Source organism: Xiphophorus hellerii, chromosome 15 (genome assembly GCF_003331165.1).
Source record: "Xiphophorus hellerii strain 12219 chromosome 15, Xiphophorus_hellerii-4.1, whole genome shotgun sequence".
Lineage (NCBI taxonomy): Eukaryota > Metazoa > Chordata > Actinopteri > Cyprinodontiformes > Poeciliidae > Xiphophorus > Xiphophorus hellerii.
In genome coordinates this window covers 22,684,280-22,703,352 of record NC_045686.1, presented here as the reverse complement: position 1 = coordinate 22,703,352, position 19,073 = coordinate 22,684,280, and the positions used below count along the sequence as shown (strand labels likewise).

Sequence of the window (19,073 nt, the reverse complement as noted above, 5' to 3'; positions counted from 1 at the left end):
CCATCCGGCGTCTCAGGGGGGGGAAGCGGTGCAGCACCAACACTGTTTATAGTGGGGATGGTGTGCTGCTGACCTCTACTCGGGACGTTGTGGGCCGGTGGGCAGAGTACTTCGAAGACCTCCTCAATCCCACCAACATGCCTTCCACTGAGGAAGCGGAGCCTGGGGACTCTGGGTTGGGCTCTCCAATCTCTGGGGACGAGGTCGCCGAGGTGGTTAAAAAGCTCCTCGGTGGCAGGGCCCCGGGGGTGGATGAGATCCGCCCGGAGTTCCTTAAGGCTCTGGATGTTGTAGGGTTGTGTTGGTTGACGCGACTCTGCAATGTCGCATGGACATCGGGGGCAGTTCCCCTGGATTGGCAGACTGGGGTGGTGGTCCCCCTGTTCAAAAAGGGGGACCGGAGGGTGTGCTCCAATTATAGAGGGGTCACACTCTTAAGCCTCCCTGGCAAGGTCTATTCAGGGGTCCTGGAGAGGAGGGTCCGTCGGATAGTCGAACCTCGGATTCAGGAAGAGCAGTGTGGTTTTCGTCCTGGTCGTGGAACGCTGGACCAGCTCTACACCCTCGGCAGGGTCCTGGAGGGTGCATGGGAGTTCGCCCAACCAGTCTACATGTGTTTTGTGGACCTGGAGAAGGCGTTCGACCGTGTCCCTCGGGGAGCCCTGTGGGGGGTTCTCCGGGAGTATGGGGTACCGGGCCCTTTGATACGGGCTGTCAGGTCCCTGTATGACCGGTGTCAGAGTCTGGTCCGCATTGCCGGCAGTAAGTCGGGCTCGTTTCCGGTGAGAGTTGGACTCCGCCAGGGCTGCCCTTTGTCACCGATTCTGTTCATCACTTTCATGGACAGAATTTCTAGGCGCAGCCAAGGTGTTGAGGGGATCCGATTTGGTGGCCTTAGGATCTCATCTCTGCTTTTTGCAGACGATGTGGTCCTTTTGGCTTCATCAGATCGTGATCTGCAGCTCTCGCTGGAGCGGTTCGCAGCCGAGTGTGACGCGGCCGGGATGAGGATCAGTGCCTCCAAATCCGAGGCCATGGTCTTGAGCCGGAAAAGGGTAGAGTGCCTTCTCCGGGTCAGGGGGGGTGTCCTGCCCCAAGTGGAGGAGTTTAAGTATCTCGGGATCTTGTTCACGAATGGGGGAAGAAGGGAGCGGGAGATCGACAGGCGGATTGGCGCAGCGTCTGCTGTCAAGCGGGCGCTGTACCGGTCCGTCGTGGTGAAGAGAGAGCTGAGCCAAAAAGCGAAGCTCTCGATTTACCGGTCGATCTACGTTCCCACCCTCATCTATGGTCATGAGCTTTGGGTCATGACCGAAAGAACGAGATCGCGGATACAAGCGGCCGAAATGGGTTTTCTCCGTAGGGTGGCTGGGCTCTCCCTTAGAGATAGGGTGAGAAGCTCAGTCATCCGGGAGGGACTCAGAGTAGAGCCGCTGCTCCTTCACATCGAGAGGAGCCAGTTGAGGTGGCTCGGGCATCTGGTCAGGATGCCTCCTAGACGCCTCCCTGGTGAGGTGTTCCGGGCACGTCCCACCGGGAGGAGGCCCCGGGGAAGACCCAGGACACGCTGGAGGGACTATGTCTCTCGGCTGGCCTGGGAACGCCTCGGGATTCCCCCGGAGGAGCTAGAAGAAGTGGCTGGGGAGAGGGAAGTCTGGGCCTCCCTTCTGAAGCTGCTACCCCCGCGACCCGACCTCGGATAAGCGGAAGAAGATGGATGGATGGATGGATGGATGGATTCTTTGTGTTAATCATTTTCCTCAATTCATCCTGCTCACTTCCACAGCTGTTTCCAATCACCTGATTACCACAACTGCATCTTATGTCATTTTCCACTTTTGGTTTTCATTTGTTTTAACAATTTCCTTGATGTTTCTTTCTTTTTTTTTTTTTGTCTTGCCATATTCTGTCAATTTTTATTGTTTTTTTTATTAAGGCGTTGGCATAGACCATAATTCAGAAAACTGGTACAAAGTTTCTTTGAAACTTCCGAATGAACATTAAGAACAGAGTTAAGACAAGGAAAAAGGATATGGTTATAAGAATGTATTACAATGACATAAAATAGATCTGGCAGGCCTCACTAATTTCTAACACAGAGACTTGCTATTTATTTTATTAGCCCAATTCACAAGGTGAACCACAACACAAATCAATAAAACAGACTGATGTTTTCAAGGCGGCTCAACTTCTGTTAACTACAATGAATTTCTGCTTAAAGCTAACAAAAATAAATTTATTTGTTAAATGAGCAAAATACACTGTTCAAACAATTAGATATAGAAATGGGAGCCCAATGAAGTGTTTTAAACCCTGCCTAAACGTTATCGTCATAAGCAACTTTTAATCTGACAATAATTGTAATGCACATTTCAATTTAATAATAATTCAGCGATGAGGCATTAAGTGCCAAAAGTATTTGAAACTATTCAGGTAGTGTAGGTTTTAATGACCTACACCGATCCCAACTTTCCAAAAGAAAGAAAAAGAGGAAAGTTTCAACTGGGATTTAAATGGGCTGTCAAAATATATGATAGATGACAGTTTCATTGTTACAAATCAAAATCAAAAATATAATCACTTCTAATTTTTTAGAATTTGTAATATTTCACAGTTGAAAGTAATGAAAGTCAGCAAGATGTATCTTGTAGCATTAGAATATTCTACCATGTTAAACTAAAATATTGTGAACAATAAAAAGATAACATGTTAAATTGCACCTCAGCACATAGAATCAAAATGTGTCACAAAGTTGCATTGGAAAAATCTCCTTGAAATAATTTACCAAAGATGATCATTTTAAAGGCCCGTCTGAACCACCTGTAAAAGAAAGCGTAAACTAATGGATTTAACATGGAATTGGACCATCCTAACCATTTAAATGCTTCCATAACAGCAATAGGTATTGTGAATTTTCCCATACTGTATAAACCTAGAGATAAAAAGAAAGGAGTCCAACACATGAGGAAGACTCCCATCACTACAGTCAGAGTTATGTTGGCCTTTTTCTCCATCTTACTGAGAGCTGCTTCAGACTTCATCGTGTTCTGGATTTGTCTCGCCTGCTTCTTTGCCACCATCAAAATCCTCAAGTAGATTGTTAAAATTATAATAGCTGGAATGTAGAATTCAAAAAATGGTCCAGGACTGGTTTCCTTTGTAGCTATAAATATAGCACACCTCCGGTTGAGATTTCCTTGAGTTAACCCACGTCCAGTGATGCTTATAGCGAGTAGAGCTGAAAGAGCCCAGCTCACCAGGATCATGGCCAGAATAACACGAACATTCATTTTACTTCCATATGTTAAAGGATGACACACTGCATAATATCGGTCAATGGATATACAGCACAAATTTAAAATAGATGATGCACACAGTAAGATATCAAACAGGCCTCGCATTTTGCAGAGTAAATAACTTGAATTCCAGCATGAGCTCAGAGACAATATTGTGCTGAAAGGTAAAACTAAAGCCCCAACCAGCAGGTCAGTCACAGCCAGAGAGAGGATGAGGTAGTTTGTTGGAGTGTGGAGCTGCTTGAAGTAAACGACAGAGATGATCACAAGAAGATTTCCACATATTATCAGAATCGACCAAGTAACCACAAAAGCATTTAGTATATAAGAGGTCACAGTCTGTCCATCCACCTCTGCTGACTCATTACAGAGACGTTGATCTTCAACCATGTTTTCAGTTCTGTTGAAAAAAAATAAATCTTTGAACAAAATCTTGCTTGCTTTTATGGAGCTGTGGAGATGGCAGATATTTAAGTGCTCTGTGCTTTGCTGTAAGTTTCACACAAAGCTGCACGTTGTGTTCTCCATGACTGAAAAGCACACTTTATCCTAGATTTATTATTCCATGTTCATGTGTTCATTGGCTTAACAAGTTAGTGGGTGTAGCCAAGAGCCATGTATGGTAGAACCGATTAGTGCTGAAGGCAGTGTAGAGTTATGCTAGCTTGACTTTGATAACCTTTACCTGTCATGTTTGTTAAACCCACTCGGGGACAAATTTGCAGTTCAAACTAAGTAAGTATTCACACTGCATCAGTTCAGATTTTTTTGAGTGGTCGTTCACATGTCCAAATAAATGCGACTTGTATGTGATCTCCTGTGTGTTGTACTGACTGTCATAAAAAAAATCAGATACATGTCTGATACATAAGGTAAAAAAAAAAAAAATCTGATTTGGTGTCTGAAGCAACATATAAAATATAAGTCTAAGTCATATAGTTTAATTAGACTTGAGAGATTAAAGTGCTGCAAAGGCCTATTATAACATGATTTCTATATGAAAATAGAAACTTGGGGGCCAAGCTGTATATAAAAACTCACCAAGCTTTGCCCAAAATTGTCCCCTGACTGAAATAACAGGTTTTTAATGGAATCAAAAAGGAGCCTGGAAAAACCTCTGTACAACGCTCCTTACACTGAGGGAGGCCGTACCTCACATTGTAGACATGTGAAATTTGGTACATATGTAGATTCCCCATATAGGGAACATTTTTGTTTTTCTTTCCATCTAACTGTTGCTCGTTCCACCTTTAAGTCTTTGGATGCTGCGTGTCTGTTTCTGTGCCACAAACAAAATCTTAAGATAGATACAAAGCATTATGAATCACATTGCAGTGTGGAATATGAAATATGAAACACATCTGGTTGTAGGTGACACCTCTGGAACCTGTTGATGGAGGAAAAATATCCCAACTTCAGAAGATGTGGCTTTAACTAAGCAGAGCTCTTTGGTTCCTATCAGTCTGCAATTTCTCATCCTGAGGTTGTCAAACCAAAATTCAGATCTACCATCACTGATTGATTCCTGCTGCCTCAAGGTTTGCAACCAGCTTCTGACTATGAGAAACCAGCAACCTCCCCGGGGTATCAGAATCTCACTGAAGAAAAAACTGCATTAGGTTTTCTATCACTTTAATATGCAAAGTTGCATTAAAAGTCCATTAAAAGTGCCAACTTTGCATTATTTGGTACACTTTAATGCAAAGTTGGTGCTTTTACTGGACTTTTAATGCAACTTTCAAAGCAACTTTGCATTAAAAGTGTCATTATTTACCTCTGTACTCCTTTTGCTGCAGGTTTCATCTGCGGGGTTCTATGCTGACTCCCAACTTTCTAGCATTCTCCAAAGACGATTAAGTAAAATTCATTCATCCCTTCATCTCCTCATTCCTTCATTCCTTATTCAATAAATCTGATTAATTAAATGAGATAATTCATTTAATTAATAATATAAATTACAGGAATGGTATTGGCTCGAAGCATAAACAAACAGAAAATATGTAAGGGTTAATTTTCAACCTTACACGTTTTTTCCAGCAGCCTCCTTTGTCTTCCATTTTTCTGTTTTCCTCAACCCAGGAGCGTGCCGAAGCTTTTTCAAAAATGGCTTCTTTACCAGGAGGGCAGCCTTTGCTTCAGCAATCTCCCCTTCCTTCTCTTTTAGCTCCTCAGAGAGCTTATGATTGCTTACGTGCGAGTTGGCGTTCAATTTAAACTTTCGACGCATCCAGCTCTTCTTTATACTTTATTTTGTTTAAAAAGAGCGTACGGTTGACTTCGTCCAATTCCTTCTGTGGCATGTTCTTCTCTGCCTGGAGGAATTAATTTGGCTCTCTTACCAATCCTTATCTCAACCTCAGCATGACAATATCCAGCGGTGAAAGTAGTTTTACATTCTTGGCGGAACTATGACAAAAGTGTGTGTATATATAATCAATATTAACACTAAATAAGAGTCTAAAATAAATAGCATGTTTGATAGAGGAAAAACCTCTCAGACTCTGAGCTCAAAGCCAGATGCCAGAGAACACCAAACTATTTTTTTTTCTAAATGATAGACAATTTAATTTCACATAATTATTGCGATACAAGCCATTTGTTTGTTACATACTTAATGAAACATATTGACCGTGTTTGATGTTTGTTGTGAATGACGTAAACTCGCAAACAAACGAGAGAATCAGTCCAAGTGTGTCGTTTATTGAACGTTCAGAAACTACAGCGGCTGTAATGCGCCACAGCAAAGGTAAACAAAGGTAAAATAACCTGAACAGGTGATCAACTCAGAACCACTCTTACCTTTTTACTCTCTCTCTCTCTCTCTGTTGTTTAAGTACACTTATTGCTGTGGCAACCGCCTGCGTCCCATAAACCGAGCAGAGATTACGTAGAAAACATAACATTCAGTCCGTTACGATATCAGGTTTCCAGGCTTGATATTTACTTTGCGATTATTAATCAGCCTCTCATGAACACAGCGGTGGTTGAATAGGTCATTTAAATTCTTGCTCTGCTAGTCAGTCAGTCTTTGAGTCCCTTAATTATTTTGGTAATGGAGCCGAAACTCACAGAATTGCACAGCACCTAGTTGAAACAATAATTACTGAGATTATTATTTTTGTTGAGTTATTAATTTGAACACGTTGTGTTGATTTTTTTTTTTTATTCTTTAATAAAGTTACAAACATTTTGGATATTAGTGAATATTTTGATGAGCGAGCCAGAAGAGGAAGTGCTGGTCTCAGCATCCTGGCAGCTTCAGTTTGTCACCTACTGCCGAGATCGACTCAAATCTCCTGCTCTAGCATAACATGAACAGTTCAGAAACAATATGAAATGAGGAAAAAAGCTATTTACTATCTGATTAAGTCATGTTTTACACTGTTCTTGAAAAACTAATCAGTCACGGCTAATTAGTGGGTGCACTCACTGATTCTTTACAGCAGACAGCCGCTGCCCTCTCTTTCTGGTACTGTGTAACCCCTCTAAACCTTCTAGTGGTACCCAGTACCCGACCGTACCCGCTTACTTTCACCTCTGACAATATCTCTCATTCCTGTTCTCCTGCCCCATTGTTTCTATTTCTTCCTTAAGGCTTAGAATATCTACTTCGTACTAATTGACCATTTCCAGACTTGCATCTTTGACTTGCTCTAGCTCTTTCTGGATGCATCTCTTTGCCTCTACGGAAGTGTTTTGCAGGGATGCTATTTTTTGACAGAGTATCATCCTCAGTTTCTAGATCCGTGTAAAGCATTTTGTTCATCTTCACCCTTTCAGCATGAGATTCTCTGTCATCTTCCAGCTCCTGCTCCAGTGTACTCACCCGCTTCCTATAGGTTAAAACATCTGCTTCATACTTCTTGACCATTTCCAGGTTTGCCTCGTTGACTTGCTACAGGTCGCTCTGGAGACAAGTCTCTGTTTCTCCTGAGGTATTTTGCAAGGACAACAGTTTTTGATGAAGATCCTCATTCTCAGCTTTTAGACCCACATACAGTGTTTGGTTCATTTTCATCACCTCAAGATGAGCTTCTTTGTTGTCATTTATCTTCTCCTTTAATGATGTAGTATCAAGGTTTTAACATCAGTTTGGTAATTGGTTTTTAGTTCCTGGTATGATTCTTTCATCTCCGTATCGACAGATGTCTTTTTCAGCAGTGTCAATGGCTTCTTCAGTTCTGTACATTGAGATGTGTTTTCACCCTTCACAGTCTGAAGAGGCTCCTTGTTCGTGGTTGCTCGAGAGTCAGTTGTTCTTTCTATATCCAGCTCTTCCTCCAATGTTGCCACCTGTTCTGACAGATTAATTATGTCAGTTTGAAGCTTAGTGAGAATTCCTTAAAATAAGGCCAGACTTTCCTCCCGCTCTCTGTAAAAGTGTCTCCTTTTCTTGAGGAGATTTTAGCTGTTGGAGAGCATTATGTCACCGGCGTTCAATCCTTTTTTTGTCTCACTCCCCGTGTCCACATTGTTTTCATTAAACTCACATTCTTACAGCTTGAGTTTCGGGTCATGCAATTCTTTATCCAGGCCATTTGCTCTTTGGTTTTCTTCATTGAATCTGGCTCTTTCTGCATCTAAAAGAGTTTTGAGCCTGTTAATCTTCTCCTCAAAATAATTACCACTTTGGGTATTTTTGCCTTGATTCCAGGCATCTTGATTTTGCTTGTTCTTCCAATCATTCTCCTGGAAACGAGCTTCCTTCTCAGCAAATTCTTTTGTCTGAGTTTCCATTCTTGTCAAATACCATTTAGAAAATATGTTTCTCTGCAAATGATCCAAACCCTTTTTATTTATTTTGCAAAAGCAGTCTCCACACAGAGACAGGTGTGCAGTGGAACCAATTTAGAGCATTCATTTTTGAAACATTTTTGAAATGTTGTCAAACTTTGAACACAACCAAAAAATTAATATGCAAAAACTACACTTACTTATGCCATTTGTAACTACGTTGCCTATTAATGGATGGATGTCCTCATAAGATTACTTTTTCCTCCTTACTTACCAAAGTACGCCTCCCTTCGCTCACTGGCAAAGCAGAAGTTGCAGAGTACTCTGAGGTCCAGGCTATCGGTCAACTCTTTGTAGATATGTAGGAAGAGGTGGTGATTAAGGCGCTGATCTGACCTTGTTGATCAGTCGACGGAGGCTGGAGAAGCTTCTCTCAGCCGTGGTATTTGACACGATCACCGGAGAAGCCTCTCAACTTCACTGTCTAGGGTTTGAGTGCCTTCTCCCTGGGCTGCCAGCATGTCCACAGATATCTTTGTGACCCGACTAATGGGCCGATCAGCAGAGCGGTTGTGCATCTGCAGCACTGCTGGAAACAGTCGATCAGTGTTTGAACATCTGAATGACGTGTTTTGGATCAAAATGGCGTAACTTGCCGACATATTCACGCTTTACGACGACAAAAACACGCGGCTGCAACATTGGCACTATTCACATCGTCTTTACGCACGACGTTTATCCAGCAGATGAAGCTGCTCTGCCAGGAGATGAAAAGCTGCTTTGCCGACATGGATGAGCATCTGTCAGGAGAATGGGTGATGGCCCCTGACATTCCCACTGTCAAAGACGAGGTCACAAAGCTCATCTTTGTAGTTAACAAAGATGAGCTTTGTGACCTCCAAGTTGATTCTTTATCCAAAAAAAGATTTCCAAGAAAATGGACAGAAAAGGTTTTGGGCTGCTAAAGGACCAATCCTTCAACCTAGAAGACTGGCCTAACACTCACTGATGGAAGGTCTTCTTCCATCCAGCAACACTGACCCGGCTGAGAACCTTGTGTCAATAAGAACACAGGTTCTCTAGATTTTAACTGCCCCAGAAAATGGCATTGGATAAGTGATAAGTGATTTGAGTAGAAAATGATTCATTTCTTTTCATGGGAAAGAAAATAAAGGGACATTATTAATTTATTTTTTTACTAAATCTGTTGAGACAGAGTTAAATTTGAACATCTCAAATTAAAGTTTTTGATTTCTATTAAAAATATGTTTTTATGATGCAGTAAAGTTGCTTTAACTCAGTATGGCAAACTTAATGGTTTGCCTTCTGATGCAAAGACATAATGCAACCTAACACCGTTTGTCATTAAAGGTGTAAATGACTGCAGAGTCTTCAGTCCCTGAGCTGCGCTGGTGCTGCACAGAGCTTTTCTTCTCCCCAAGGTCTGTATTAGGTGTCCAAGCCAACTGCCTCAATGCAATTATGTCCTATTTACAAAGTTTCCAATGAAGTTAGAAAATAAACAAGGAATACTTGGGTAAGACAGACGGTGTTCTTTTTTGTGATTACCTTAGCCACAATGTTTCAGAGACAGACGACTTTGTTGGTGTTGAGGTTTCCTGTTTTCTATATCCAATCAGTAAGGGTTATCCAATTTTTCTCACTACAGTGAAAAGTCACAAGAATTGTGCTTACAATATGCGGATTGACTTCAATATCGGTCCAGCATTTCAATCAACCTTAAACCGGATTATTCTCTGCTTAGAAAATTGGCTGTTTTAGCCATCCGAGGCCAAAGCAAAGCATGAAATGCATCATTAAAAATGTCTTTTACACATAGCTCTCAAGTAATCAAAATCTTTCCACACTTAGTTGACAAATGTGAAAATATAGAACACAATAAAGCTTTTAGAGGCATTCCATTGAATAGTTCCACTTTTGGCTACAGCGATAATCCCTGTCTAATCTGTGTCAGGCTGTAAAAGAACCAGGATCCAGTCTGCACCTCAGAGTTAACGGTTCATGATCAGGTCACAACTCCTTGCTACAGAAAACACAATGAGGCAGAGAGGAAGCGTGTCATAGATTTAAGTTGTACAAGTCACACTTATTTGTATCGCACATTTCAGTAACAAAAAAAGGAAACATTACAGTAGCATAATAAATTAGTGAACAAATAATGAAAACTTGTAATCCACAACAGAATTCATCTATGTTCCAGCTATTATCAAAAGAAACTCTAAACAGGTGGATTTTTTTTTGCCTTGATTTAAAGAAACTCAGTGTTTCAGCATCTTTGCACTTTTCTGGAAGCTTGTTCTAATTTAGAGGAGCATGGAAGCTGAATGCTGCTTCTCCATGTTTGGTTCTGAATCTCGGGATGCAGACCTGAAGAGTCTTCTGGTTCTGGTCAGGAAGGCTAAGCAGTTCAGTGATTTATATCAATCAATCAATTTTATTTATATAGCACTTCTGGAACAAGGCAGTTCAAAGTGCCTTAGATCATAAAAACTATATACAGTCACAAATTGATGGATGACTGTGTATTGTCACCAGTCAATATATGGAAGGTGACAATGTCATCAAAATGTAGTGATTTGCCATCACTAGATGACAAAATGCCATCAACAGTATTATCAGTACACATCAAATATGTTGATCAGTGTTATTATGGTTCAAGATCAACTTGAACCATAATAATGATGCCTTTAAATCAAGGGATTTAAGCCTTGATTTAAAGGCCCTCAGTGTTTCAGCTGTTTTTAGTTTTCTGAAGGTTTGTTCTAGATTTATGGTGCATAGATGCTGATGCTGCTCTCGTGCTCTCCAGCAGTAGTTCTATAATGCATATTGGTGCCAAGTGATTCATAAACTAACAGTATTTTAAAGTCTATTCTCTGCCAGTGCAGGGCCGATGTGATCTATCTCCCTGATTTTAGACTCAAGTCTTTGGGTTCATCAGAGATGGAAAAGACTCTAATGAACCCTGATGAACTCTGGTGGAGCTTTGTATCAAGGTGTAGGACCATGGAATGTGAACAGAACAAAGAAGACGACTGTCGATTTTGGAAGAAACACGATTTGGTCAAACACTAGTCCCATCACGGGAGACAAGTATTGGTGGTTGGGGAATATAAATATCTCAGTGTTCATCTAGATATGATGGCGCAAAAATAGATTCTGCATAAAATCTGGAAATTTATGAACAACCCTGAGCATCGTCTTCATCAGTGTTATCAGTCAGAGGCTTCTTCAGATTTGCTGTTATACAGACTGCTAACGGAGTTCCTTCCTGCTCACAGTCATCAGTATCTGCAATAACTCTTTAAAGAACCCTGGATGATATGAACTGCAACAATTATTTATTTCTGTGTTCAATAAAGTGTCTTTATTTTCGGATTTTAGCGGATTTGTCCAAATGATAAAAAAATCAGGTTGAATCAGACCATTTAATGTACGCGACTTTGACCGGATATGTACCAAACTTGTGTTTGAAAAATGTATGAAACCTAAAAAAATGAATAACTAAAATTAAATAGTGGAGATGTGCAAAAAAAAAAAAAAAATTGGTCAACAAATGAAAGAAGTGCTTTATTGACGTAATGCGATTAAATTTTTTTGCATTGATTATTGAGAAGGTACAAATAGTTCTTGACATGCTGCTTCTTTATGCAAATAAAAATAGATTAAGTACTTTTTCAAAACTATATTCCTGTTACATGGTTTTATCATTAATCATTATTTATAAAAACCCCAATATGTAAAGTACAGCAGTATATAAAAATCAAAATAATCTGGAGTTGGCTGAATCGCTGTGGAATATCTTTCCTGAGACGACCGTCCTGAAAGCTGATCGGAACCAGCCGTAAAAGAAGGCATAAATCAAAGGATTCAGCATTGAATTTGACAGCGTAAGCCAGTTCAGTGTTTCTATCACAGGAAGTGGTGGCGGGTCGTAGTATAATGGCTGGAAGACGACACAGATAAAGTAGGGAGTGAGACATAAAAGAAACACTCCCATCACAATTGCCAGGGTTTTGGTGGCCTTCCTCTCCATCCTGCTAGCTGTCGCTCCAGACTTCATGCTCTGGCCGTTTGTGCTCTGGATGCTGTTCAGTTGTCTCTGAGCAACCAGGAAAATCTTAAAGTAAATGCAGAGCATTATGACTGCTGGAAGGTAAAAGGAGAAAACGGGTCCCGTAGTGTTGGCCACTATAATGTCAACGGAGCATGTGTCCTCACATGCACCTTGGCTGAATCCCGCAACAATGATGCCAACTCCTATTAGAAGAGAGACGCCCCAGCTGAACAGGATCATCACCCCGGTTACCCGAGTGTTTATTTTTGTCCTGTACGCCAGGGGCTCGCACACCGCATGGTATCTGTCTATGGAGATGCAGCACAGGTTGAGAATAGAGGACGTGCACATTGTGACGTCGAAGCTGTCGCGTATTTTGCAGAACAAACTCTCATAGTGCATGCAGGAAGTCACGGTGAAAGCCATGCTGAAGGGGAACACCACGACCCCGACAAGCAGGTCAGCGACAGCAAGAGAGAGGATGAGGTAGTTGGTAGGAGTGTGGAGCTGTCTGAAGTAAATGATGGAAAATATTACAAGAAAGTTTCCACAGACAGTGATTACAGACAGTAATCCAAGGAAAATGTATAAAGACACACATACAACAGAGGGGTTATTTGCAAACATATAAGTGTCATTGTCCGAGATGTAGCAGGGATGTGTGGGGTCAACACCATTGCTGCTGTTGACCATAAGGTCTGCATCCATGCTGAAGAGTTTACTGGCATCGACCTATGATGATGAGAAAAGCAGACAGGATTCAGTTTAGCGTGTTGCAGGTTTGCTGTGTGGACTGTTTTCACTCACCCTTACCTTGTGATGTGTCCAGAGCTCAGCTCTGTCCACCTGGATTATAGGATCCACTTTTCATTACCATATTCACCACCTGATTTGATTAGCCAATTAGATGTAAGCTCCTTTATCATGTTTGCATAATATATGCATATTAGTGTGGGAACAGGTACACTTACTGGGAAATAATACAAATATAAGCAAAACAAATTTTTTTTAATAGTTACATCTTCGTACAACCAGCTAGATTTATGAATGCCATATCGAGAAATATATTTATGGTTTTGTGAACACTCCTCACTGCAACTCTATTCCTGACTGGCATTTCAGAACTCCAATAACGGTGACTGTAGATTTGACTGAAATTCTGATGATGATCACAGTTATTCCATTTGTAATCTAACTTTTAAAATTAACTTTAAAGCAACAAGTTGTTTTTGTTTTTGCCTCAATTGTGCAGAGTAAAAGTGACAATAACTCACACCATTTTGCTTGCATGAGTTTGCTTTAGGCTGCCGATGAATCAAAACTAAGATAAAACTGGTTTGCTTGGACCATAGTTGGTACTTTTTTGGTGGAAACAGGAAGAACAGTTTATAGCACCAGTTTAGTGATGGGACTGGTTAGACAGGAAACATAGATAAAATAAAGTATACGTATTTGTTTCTTATTACATCAAATACCCAGAGTTTAATCATTCCTGTGTTTAGTTTCAAAGTTATTTTAACACATAATGTGGTAAAGGTTTGTCCGGAAGCATTCATGCTGATTCTATTAAATACTGTGGCTGTCTAATTCATTGTTTATCTAGAGCAGGACTGGCAAACCTGCGTCTCTCCAGCTGTTGTTGAAAAAGCTAATTTGCAGTTATCAAAATGAGCTACAATAGATTGATAGCTAACATCTTCAAGTGGCCTAGTAGGGGATTTTTGGGCATTCCCCTACATCAGGGGTGTCGAACTCCAGTCCTCAAGGGCCGGTGTCCTGCAACTTTTAGATGTGCCTCTGCTGCACCACACCTGAATAGAATAATTAGGTCATTAAGGCTCTGGAGAACTGATCTACACAAGGAGGAGGTAATTAAGCAATTTCATTCCAGTGTTTTGTACTTGTGGCACATCTAAAAACTGCAGGACAGCGGCCCTCGAGGACTGGAGTTTGACACCTGTGCCCTACATCATCCATCAAGAGCATATAACTCTTCATATCTTGAAACCTGTTCTGGAAATGATAAATTTTAGTCGCACTTGTGCAAACACAGACAGTTCCAAAATGTAATCACTGATCTAAATCTGATTCATACATTTTGGTCTCTTTTGTTGTTGGCATCTTGTGTAAATGTGCTGTAAATAAACACTGTGTCGTAGAAACATTAACGTTTATTCATTTTATAAACATCAATTCCCAATGAAAGTTACATGTGCATTAAAACATAAGGTTAGAAGAGCTTTACGTTTGCAAAGTCTCCTTGAAAAATCTTTCCAGAAATCATCATTCCGACAGCTGATCGAAACCAGCTGTAAAAGAAAGCATAGATAAAAGGATTCAACATAGAATTCGACAAAGTTAGCCAGTTTAGAGTTTCAATAACAGAAATTGGTGTTACATCATATGATAAAGGCTGAAAGATGATGCACAGAAAGTAGGGGCTCCAGCACAAGATAAAAACTCCCATCACAACAGCAAGAGTTTTTGTTGCTTTTCTTTCCGTCTTGCTAGCAGCTGCAGTAGACTTTTTGCTTCGACAGCCAGTACTGTGGATGCTGTTTAACTGACTCTGCGCAACAAGGAAAATCTTTAGATAAATACCAAGCATTATAATGACTGGGACATAGAAAGAAAAAATACATGCCAAAGTGGTCGATATCAAAGCATCAATTACACAGTCCCCTTCACATTTTCCCTGATTGAATCCTGCAATGATGATGCCAATTCCAATTAAGGCCGCCGTACCCCAGCATCCCAGAATCATCATTGCAATGATACGATCAGTCATTGTACTTTTGTAAGTCAGCGGCTTACACACAGCGTGATACCTGTCAATAGAAATGCAACACAGGTTCAAAATCGAAGCTGTGCTCAGTGTTACGTCAAAGCTGCCTCGCACTTTGCAAAACAAATCTTCATCATACCAGCATGAAGTGACGGTGAACGCCATGCTGAAGGGGAAAACTAAAACGCCGACAAGCAGGTCGGCCACAGCGAGGGAGAGGACAAGGTAGTTGTTGGGAGTGTGGAGCTGCTTGAAGTAAATGATTGACGTTACCACAAGGAGATTTCCACACACTGTTATGAGAGACAGTAAGCCAAGGAAAACATACAATGCTACACAAATAAAAGAAGGGTTGCTTGTAAATTTGTAAGATGAGTCGTATGATTCATAACAGAGATGTATGGCAGTTCTGCTGGCATTCACCTCTGGTCCCATAGTGGATGATATCTGAAATGTCACAATCAGTATAAATATGCTTTACTATTAAAAACCACAAAATCAGCACCAGTATGGATCGTACACATCACAGTCAAAACATCAGAATAAATCTCCTGCAGCTTACCAAGCATGTCAGAATGCACTCACCCTCTTCCCTCTTACCAAGGTGCCTGACAAATAAATAGGGGAGTCCATCTAATTATCATAATGAATGCAAACATTCAGTCACCAAGTCAGATGGGACACACTACAACTTGTGCATGGTGTTGTGAATATATTAGTGAATATATTACAGATTTGGTTTAGGGTTGACAACCACTGAAGCAAATACAACAGAGCATCTCAGCGGGTTACATAGCTGTCAGCTAGAAACAAATGAAAATTGAGGCCTTGTCCACACCTAACCTTGTCTTTTTAATATGATGTAGGGGAGATATTTGTTTTTATAAAATAATCTCGTCCAGACATGATCGGTTAAAGAAAAGTCTTCATCCACACAAACCTGATTAATTCCACTACTGAGTGTTTTCTTAAACATGTCAATCCCATTGAGAGCAGGGTAGGTCAAAAATAAAACCTAGGGGCGTGCTGTGGTGGCGCAGGGGGTTAGCATGCCCCACGTTTGGAGGCCTTAGTCCTCGACGCGGACGTCGCGGGTTCGACTCCCGGTCCCGACGACCTTTGCCGCATGTCTTCCCCCCTCTCCTCACCCTCCTTCCTGTCTACTGTGGAAAAAATACGAGCCACTAGCGCCGCAAAAACTCTTCGGAGAAAAAAAATAAATAAAACCTTTATCAGCCAAACACAATCCTTCAAAACAACCACCACTTCCTATTAGAAATTAAACATGGCACCAGGAGATGCATTTGTGTGGACAAGCAGACATGTTGAACCATTTTTGAATACCATCTTCGCCGAAACCGTCATTTTCAACTCTGTTCTATGGCCGTATGTCGTTGCAGATATTTGTAGTGACAGCTTTCATAGTTTTCTGGACTTGCAAAGAGTTTGCTGGTAACTTGCATTCAAATGCTTTCTCGAGCTGAATTTGTTCGAGGACAGAGGCACATTGTTTTTGTGGGTGGTGTCTTGTTAACTGGTTTCAGAGATTGTTTGTGTTTCTACAATATTTCACACCCACAAAGCAAATCTTACAAACCGTTCGGCTTTTCTCCAGTTTATTGCTTTGCGTTTTAAATCCAAAATACTTGCAGACATTTACCTTCAAGTCTGTTGACGGCGTTTTCTATCATTCCACCATTGATGACCTGTGCACTATTTACCTCAGGATCTGCTGTCTCTGTTCTGTGATTTTACTTGACCCACCATTTCACAGAATGCTTAGGGGCTGGATTGTGTACACAGGTGGGCATGGATGTAAATGGGGCACCTCAATGAGTAGCTTGGGTTCAAAGAACAAATACTTTCGACTTCCTAGGATATCCCTGCTGTGAATGTGTTAAGGAGACAATATTTGAAAATTAATGCACAATTGACAGACAGAAAGATGAGGGCAATTAAGTGTTTTATGATCTTAAATAAATAAATAAAAAACCCTGGCATTAGAGGTCTGTGTTTACACGTGATATCAGCTAGATCATTTCTAAATGAAAGTCAAGGTGGAAATGAAATGACTTTTTTCTATATATCCATGCAGGATCAGTGGTGGTTTCTGATATGGGTGACATGGACAACTGCCCAGAGTGGCATTTTGTAAGGTGAGGGCCTCCAAACTTGTTAGGATCACCTCTGTGCAGGATGCTGGAAACTGTATAATCAAGTTTAACAATCATGTCTGTAGTTAAGTCCTACTTCCTGTGTCTATACTAGTTTAGTTTATTTAACAGAGACAATGTGCTATAAAAACATTAATAAATCTGTTGCTTTGCAACTTGTTTCTATTTGTTGAGACTAAGAACAAATGGAATATTTCATAAAACAAATTAGACATATTAGATTGAAAGTCTCCATATACCCCATGTATAGTCATTTAATTTGTGTGTGTAAATAAGACGTTATTGAAATATGGAGGCAGTCTACAAAAAACACATCTTGAACACAAAGGAGTTTAATTTAATTAGTTTTACATTGATAAATTATTTTTCCATTTTCCCTGACAAAGATTTCGCTTTGACAAATCATTAACATCTGGCTTTGTTTGCAGTTAACATATTCTTAAGCACTTGTAAAGCTACAGGTGTTATCAGCACAATTTCAATAAGGCATTATGGATTTACTCTAAGAAGAACTTCAAACATCAAAAAAGTTTGAAGTCAGTGAAATCTCCCAGAACAATTTTTCCTGAAATAATCATCCTGAACGCTGATCTGAACCACCTATAAAACAAAGCATAAATAAACGGGTTGAACGTTGAATTGGACAGCGCAAGCCAGTTGAGTATTTCTACCAGAGGGCCAGGATGGGAGGCGTTGCTGAAAGTAAAAACGGTTGTACATAAAAAGGAAGGCAGCCAACAGAGCAGAAAAACTCCCATTACAATCGCTAAGGTTTTAGTGGCCTTCCTCTCCATCTTGCTGACAGATGCCCCAGAGTTTTTCATGCTCTGGATGCTGTGTGCTTGCTTCTGCGCCACAAAAAAAATCTTTAGGTAGATGCATATCATTACCAGAAGTGGTAAGTAAAACGTAATCAGAACAATCAGAATTTTTCCCAGCACAACGGTAAAAAAACAGTTTTGTCCACATTTTGATCTGTTAAACCCTACTAGACTGACCGCAACCACACCTGGAACACCCCAGCTCACCAAGATCATCACCACAATAACATGGCTGCTGATTTTAGTTCTGTATGCCAGCGGCTGGCACACTGCGTAATATCTGTCAACAGAAATGCAACAGAGGTTCAGAATGGAGCACGTGCTGAGCGTTATGTCGAAGCTGCTTCTCACTTTGCAAAATATCTCCTCGTGATACAAACACGAGCTAATGGAGAACTCCATTGTGAGAGGGAAGACCAGAGCGCCCACAAGCAGGTCAGCCACAGCCAAAGAGAGGATGAGAGCATTGGTCGGAGTGTGAAGCTGCCTGAAGTAAACGATGGAGATTATTACCAGGAGGTTTCCACAAACAGTTATTACAGATATGGAACCAAGAAAAACATTCAAAAATACACACACAATAGTAGGCGTTTCTGTCGGCAGATAAGAAGCCATTTTAAAGCAAGGGTTTACATTAGACTCAGTGTTGTTAGTGGGAAAATGACCAAAATCAAGTTCCATTTTTAGTCACATTACTCAGTAATATCCACAGAAATAAATTTAAAAAAATAAAGATCTGATCAGTCATTGAAACCAAAGTCAAGAAGTCAGCAATCACTTCTCTCTTCAACTCATTCCCTGTGCATGACAAACTATCAGCGTGACCTCAGTACTTGCTCTACTCTGTCCACTGCGATTATGCATTCTGAACCCTCTATTTTCTACCTCTGTCTTCATGAATCAGTAACTCCCTACATAGGTCCGATGAGGTATCATGCACCCAAGAGATTCCCTAGCAACAACCATGAGCAACACATTACCATTTGCCATGTAAACTAAGATAAGATCATTTATTAGTCTCCCATAGGAGATATTTGTTTAGGAAGTAGGGGCAAGGCTGCAGTACAACAATAAACAATACTTCAAAAAAGACAATAACCATAGGTACATAAAAATAACATCATTGCAAAAAGTAAAAAAATACATAAAAACACAAACGTCAGATTAGCAGTACACCCCCAAAGC

The 19,073-nt window shown here is 40.8% G+C and overlaps 4 protein-coding genes across 4 annotated transcripts; all 4 read right to left on the bottom strand.

Annotated features, from left to right (window-relative positions):
* Positions 1-2,624: 2,624 nt before the first annotated feature.
* On the bottom strand, positions 2,625-3,869 carry LOC116734562 (trace amine-associated receptor 1-like). Its single transcript, XM_032586036.1, has one exon. It carries the CDS (start codon positions 3,684-3,686, stop codon positions 2,745-2,747), a length of 942 nt encoding a protein of 313 aa, XP_032441927.1. The 5' UTR covers positions 3,687-3,869; the 3' UTR covers positions 2,625-2,744.
* Positions 3,870-11,655: 7,786 nt separating this feature from the next.
* On the bottom strand, positions 11,656-12,972 carry LOC116734507 (trace amine-associated receptor 1-like). Its single transcript, XM_032585954.1, has one exon. It carries the CDS (start codon positions 12,814-12,816, stop codon positions 11,815-11,817), a length of 1,002 nt encoding a protein of 333 aa, XP_032441845.1. The 5' UTR covers positions 12,817-12,972; the 3' UTR covers positions 11,656-11,814.
* Positions 12,973-14,270: 1,298 nt separating this feature from the next.
* Positions 14,271-15,334, bottom strand: LOC116734531 (trace amine-associated receptor 1-like). Its single transcript, XM_032585996.1, has one exon. It carries the CDS (start codon positions 15,326-15,328, stop codon positions 14,339-14,341), a length of 990 nt encoding a protein of 329 aa, XP_032441887.1. The 5' UTR covers positions 15,329-15,334; the 3' UTR covers positions 14,271-14,338.
* A 2,108-nt stretch (positions 15,335-17,442) lies between these two features.
* Positions 17,443-18,752, bottom strand: LOC116734695 (trace amine-associated receptor 1-like). Its single transcript, XM_032586224.1, has one exon. It carries the CDS (start codon positions 18,567-18,569, stop codon positions 17,589-17,591), a length of 981 nt encoding a protein of 326 aa, XP_032442115.1. The 5' UTR covers positions 18,570-18,752; the 3' UTR covers positions 17,443-17,588.
* Between the last annotated feature and the right edge of the window lie 321 nt (positions 18,753-19,073).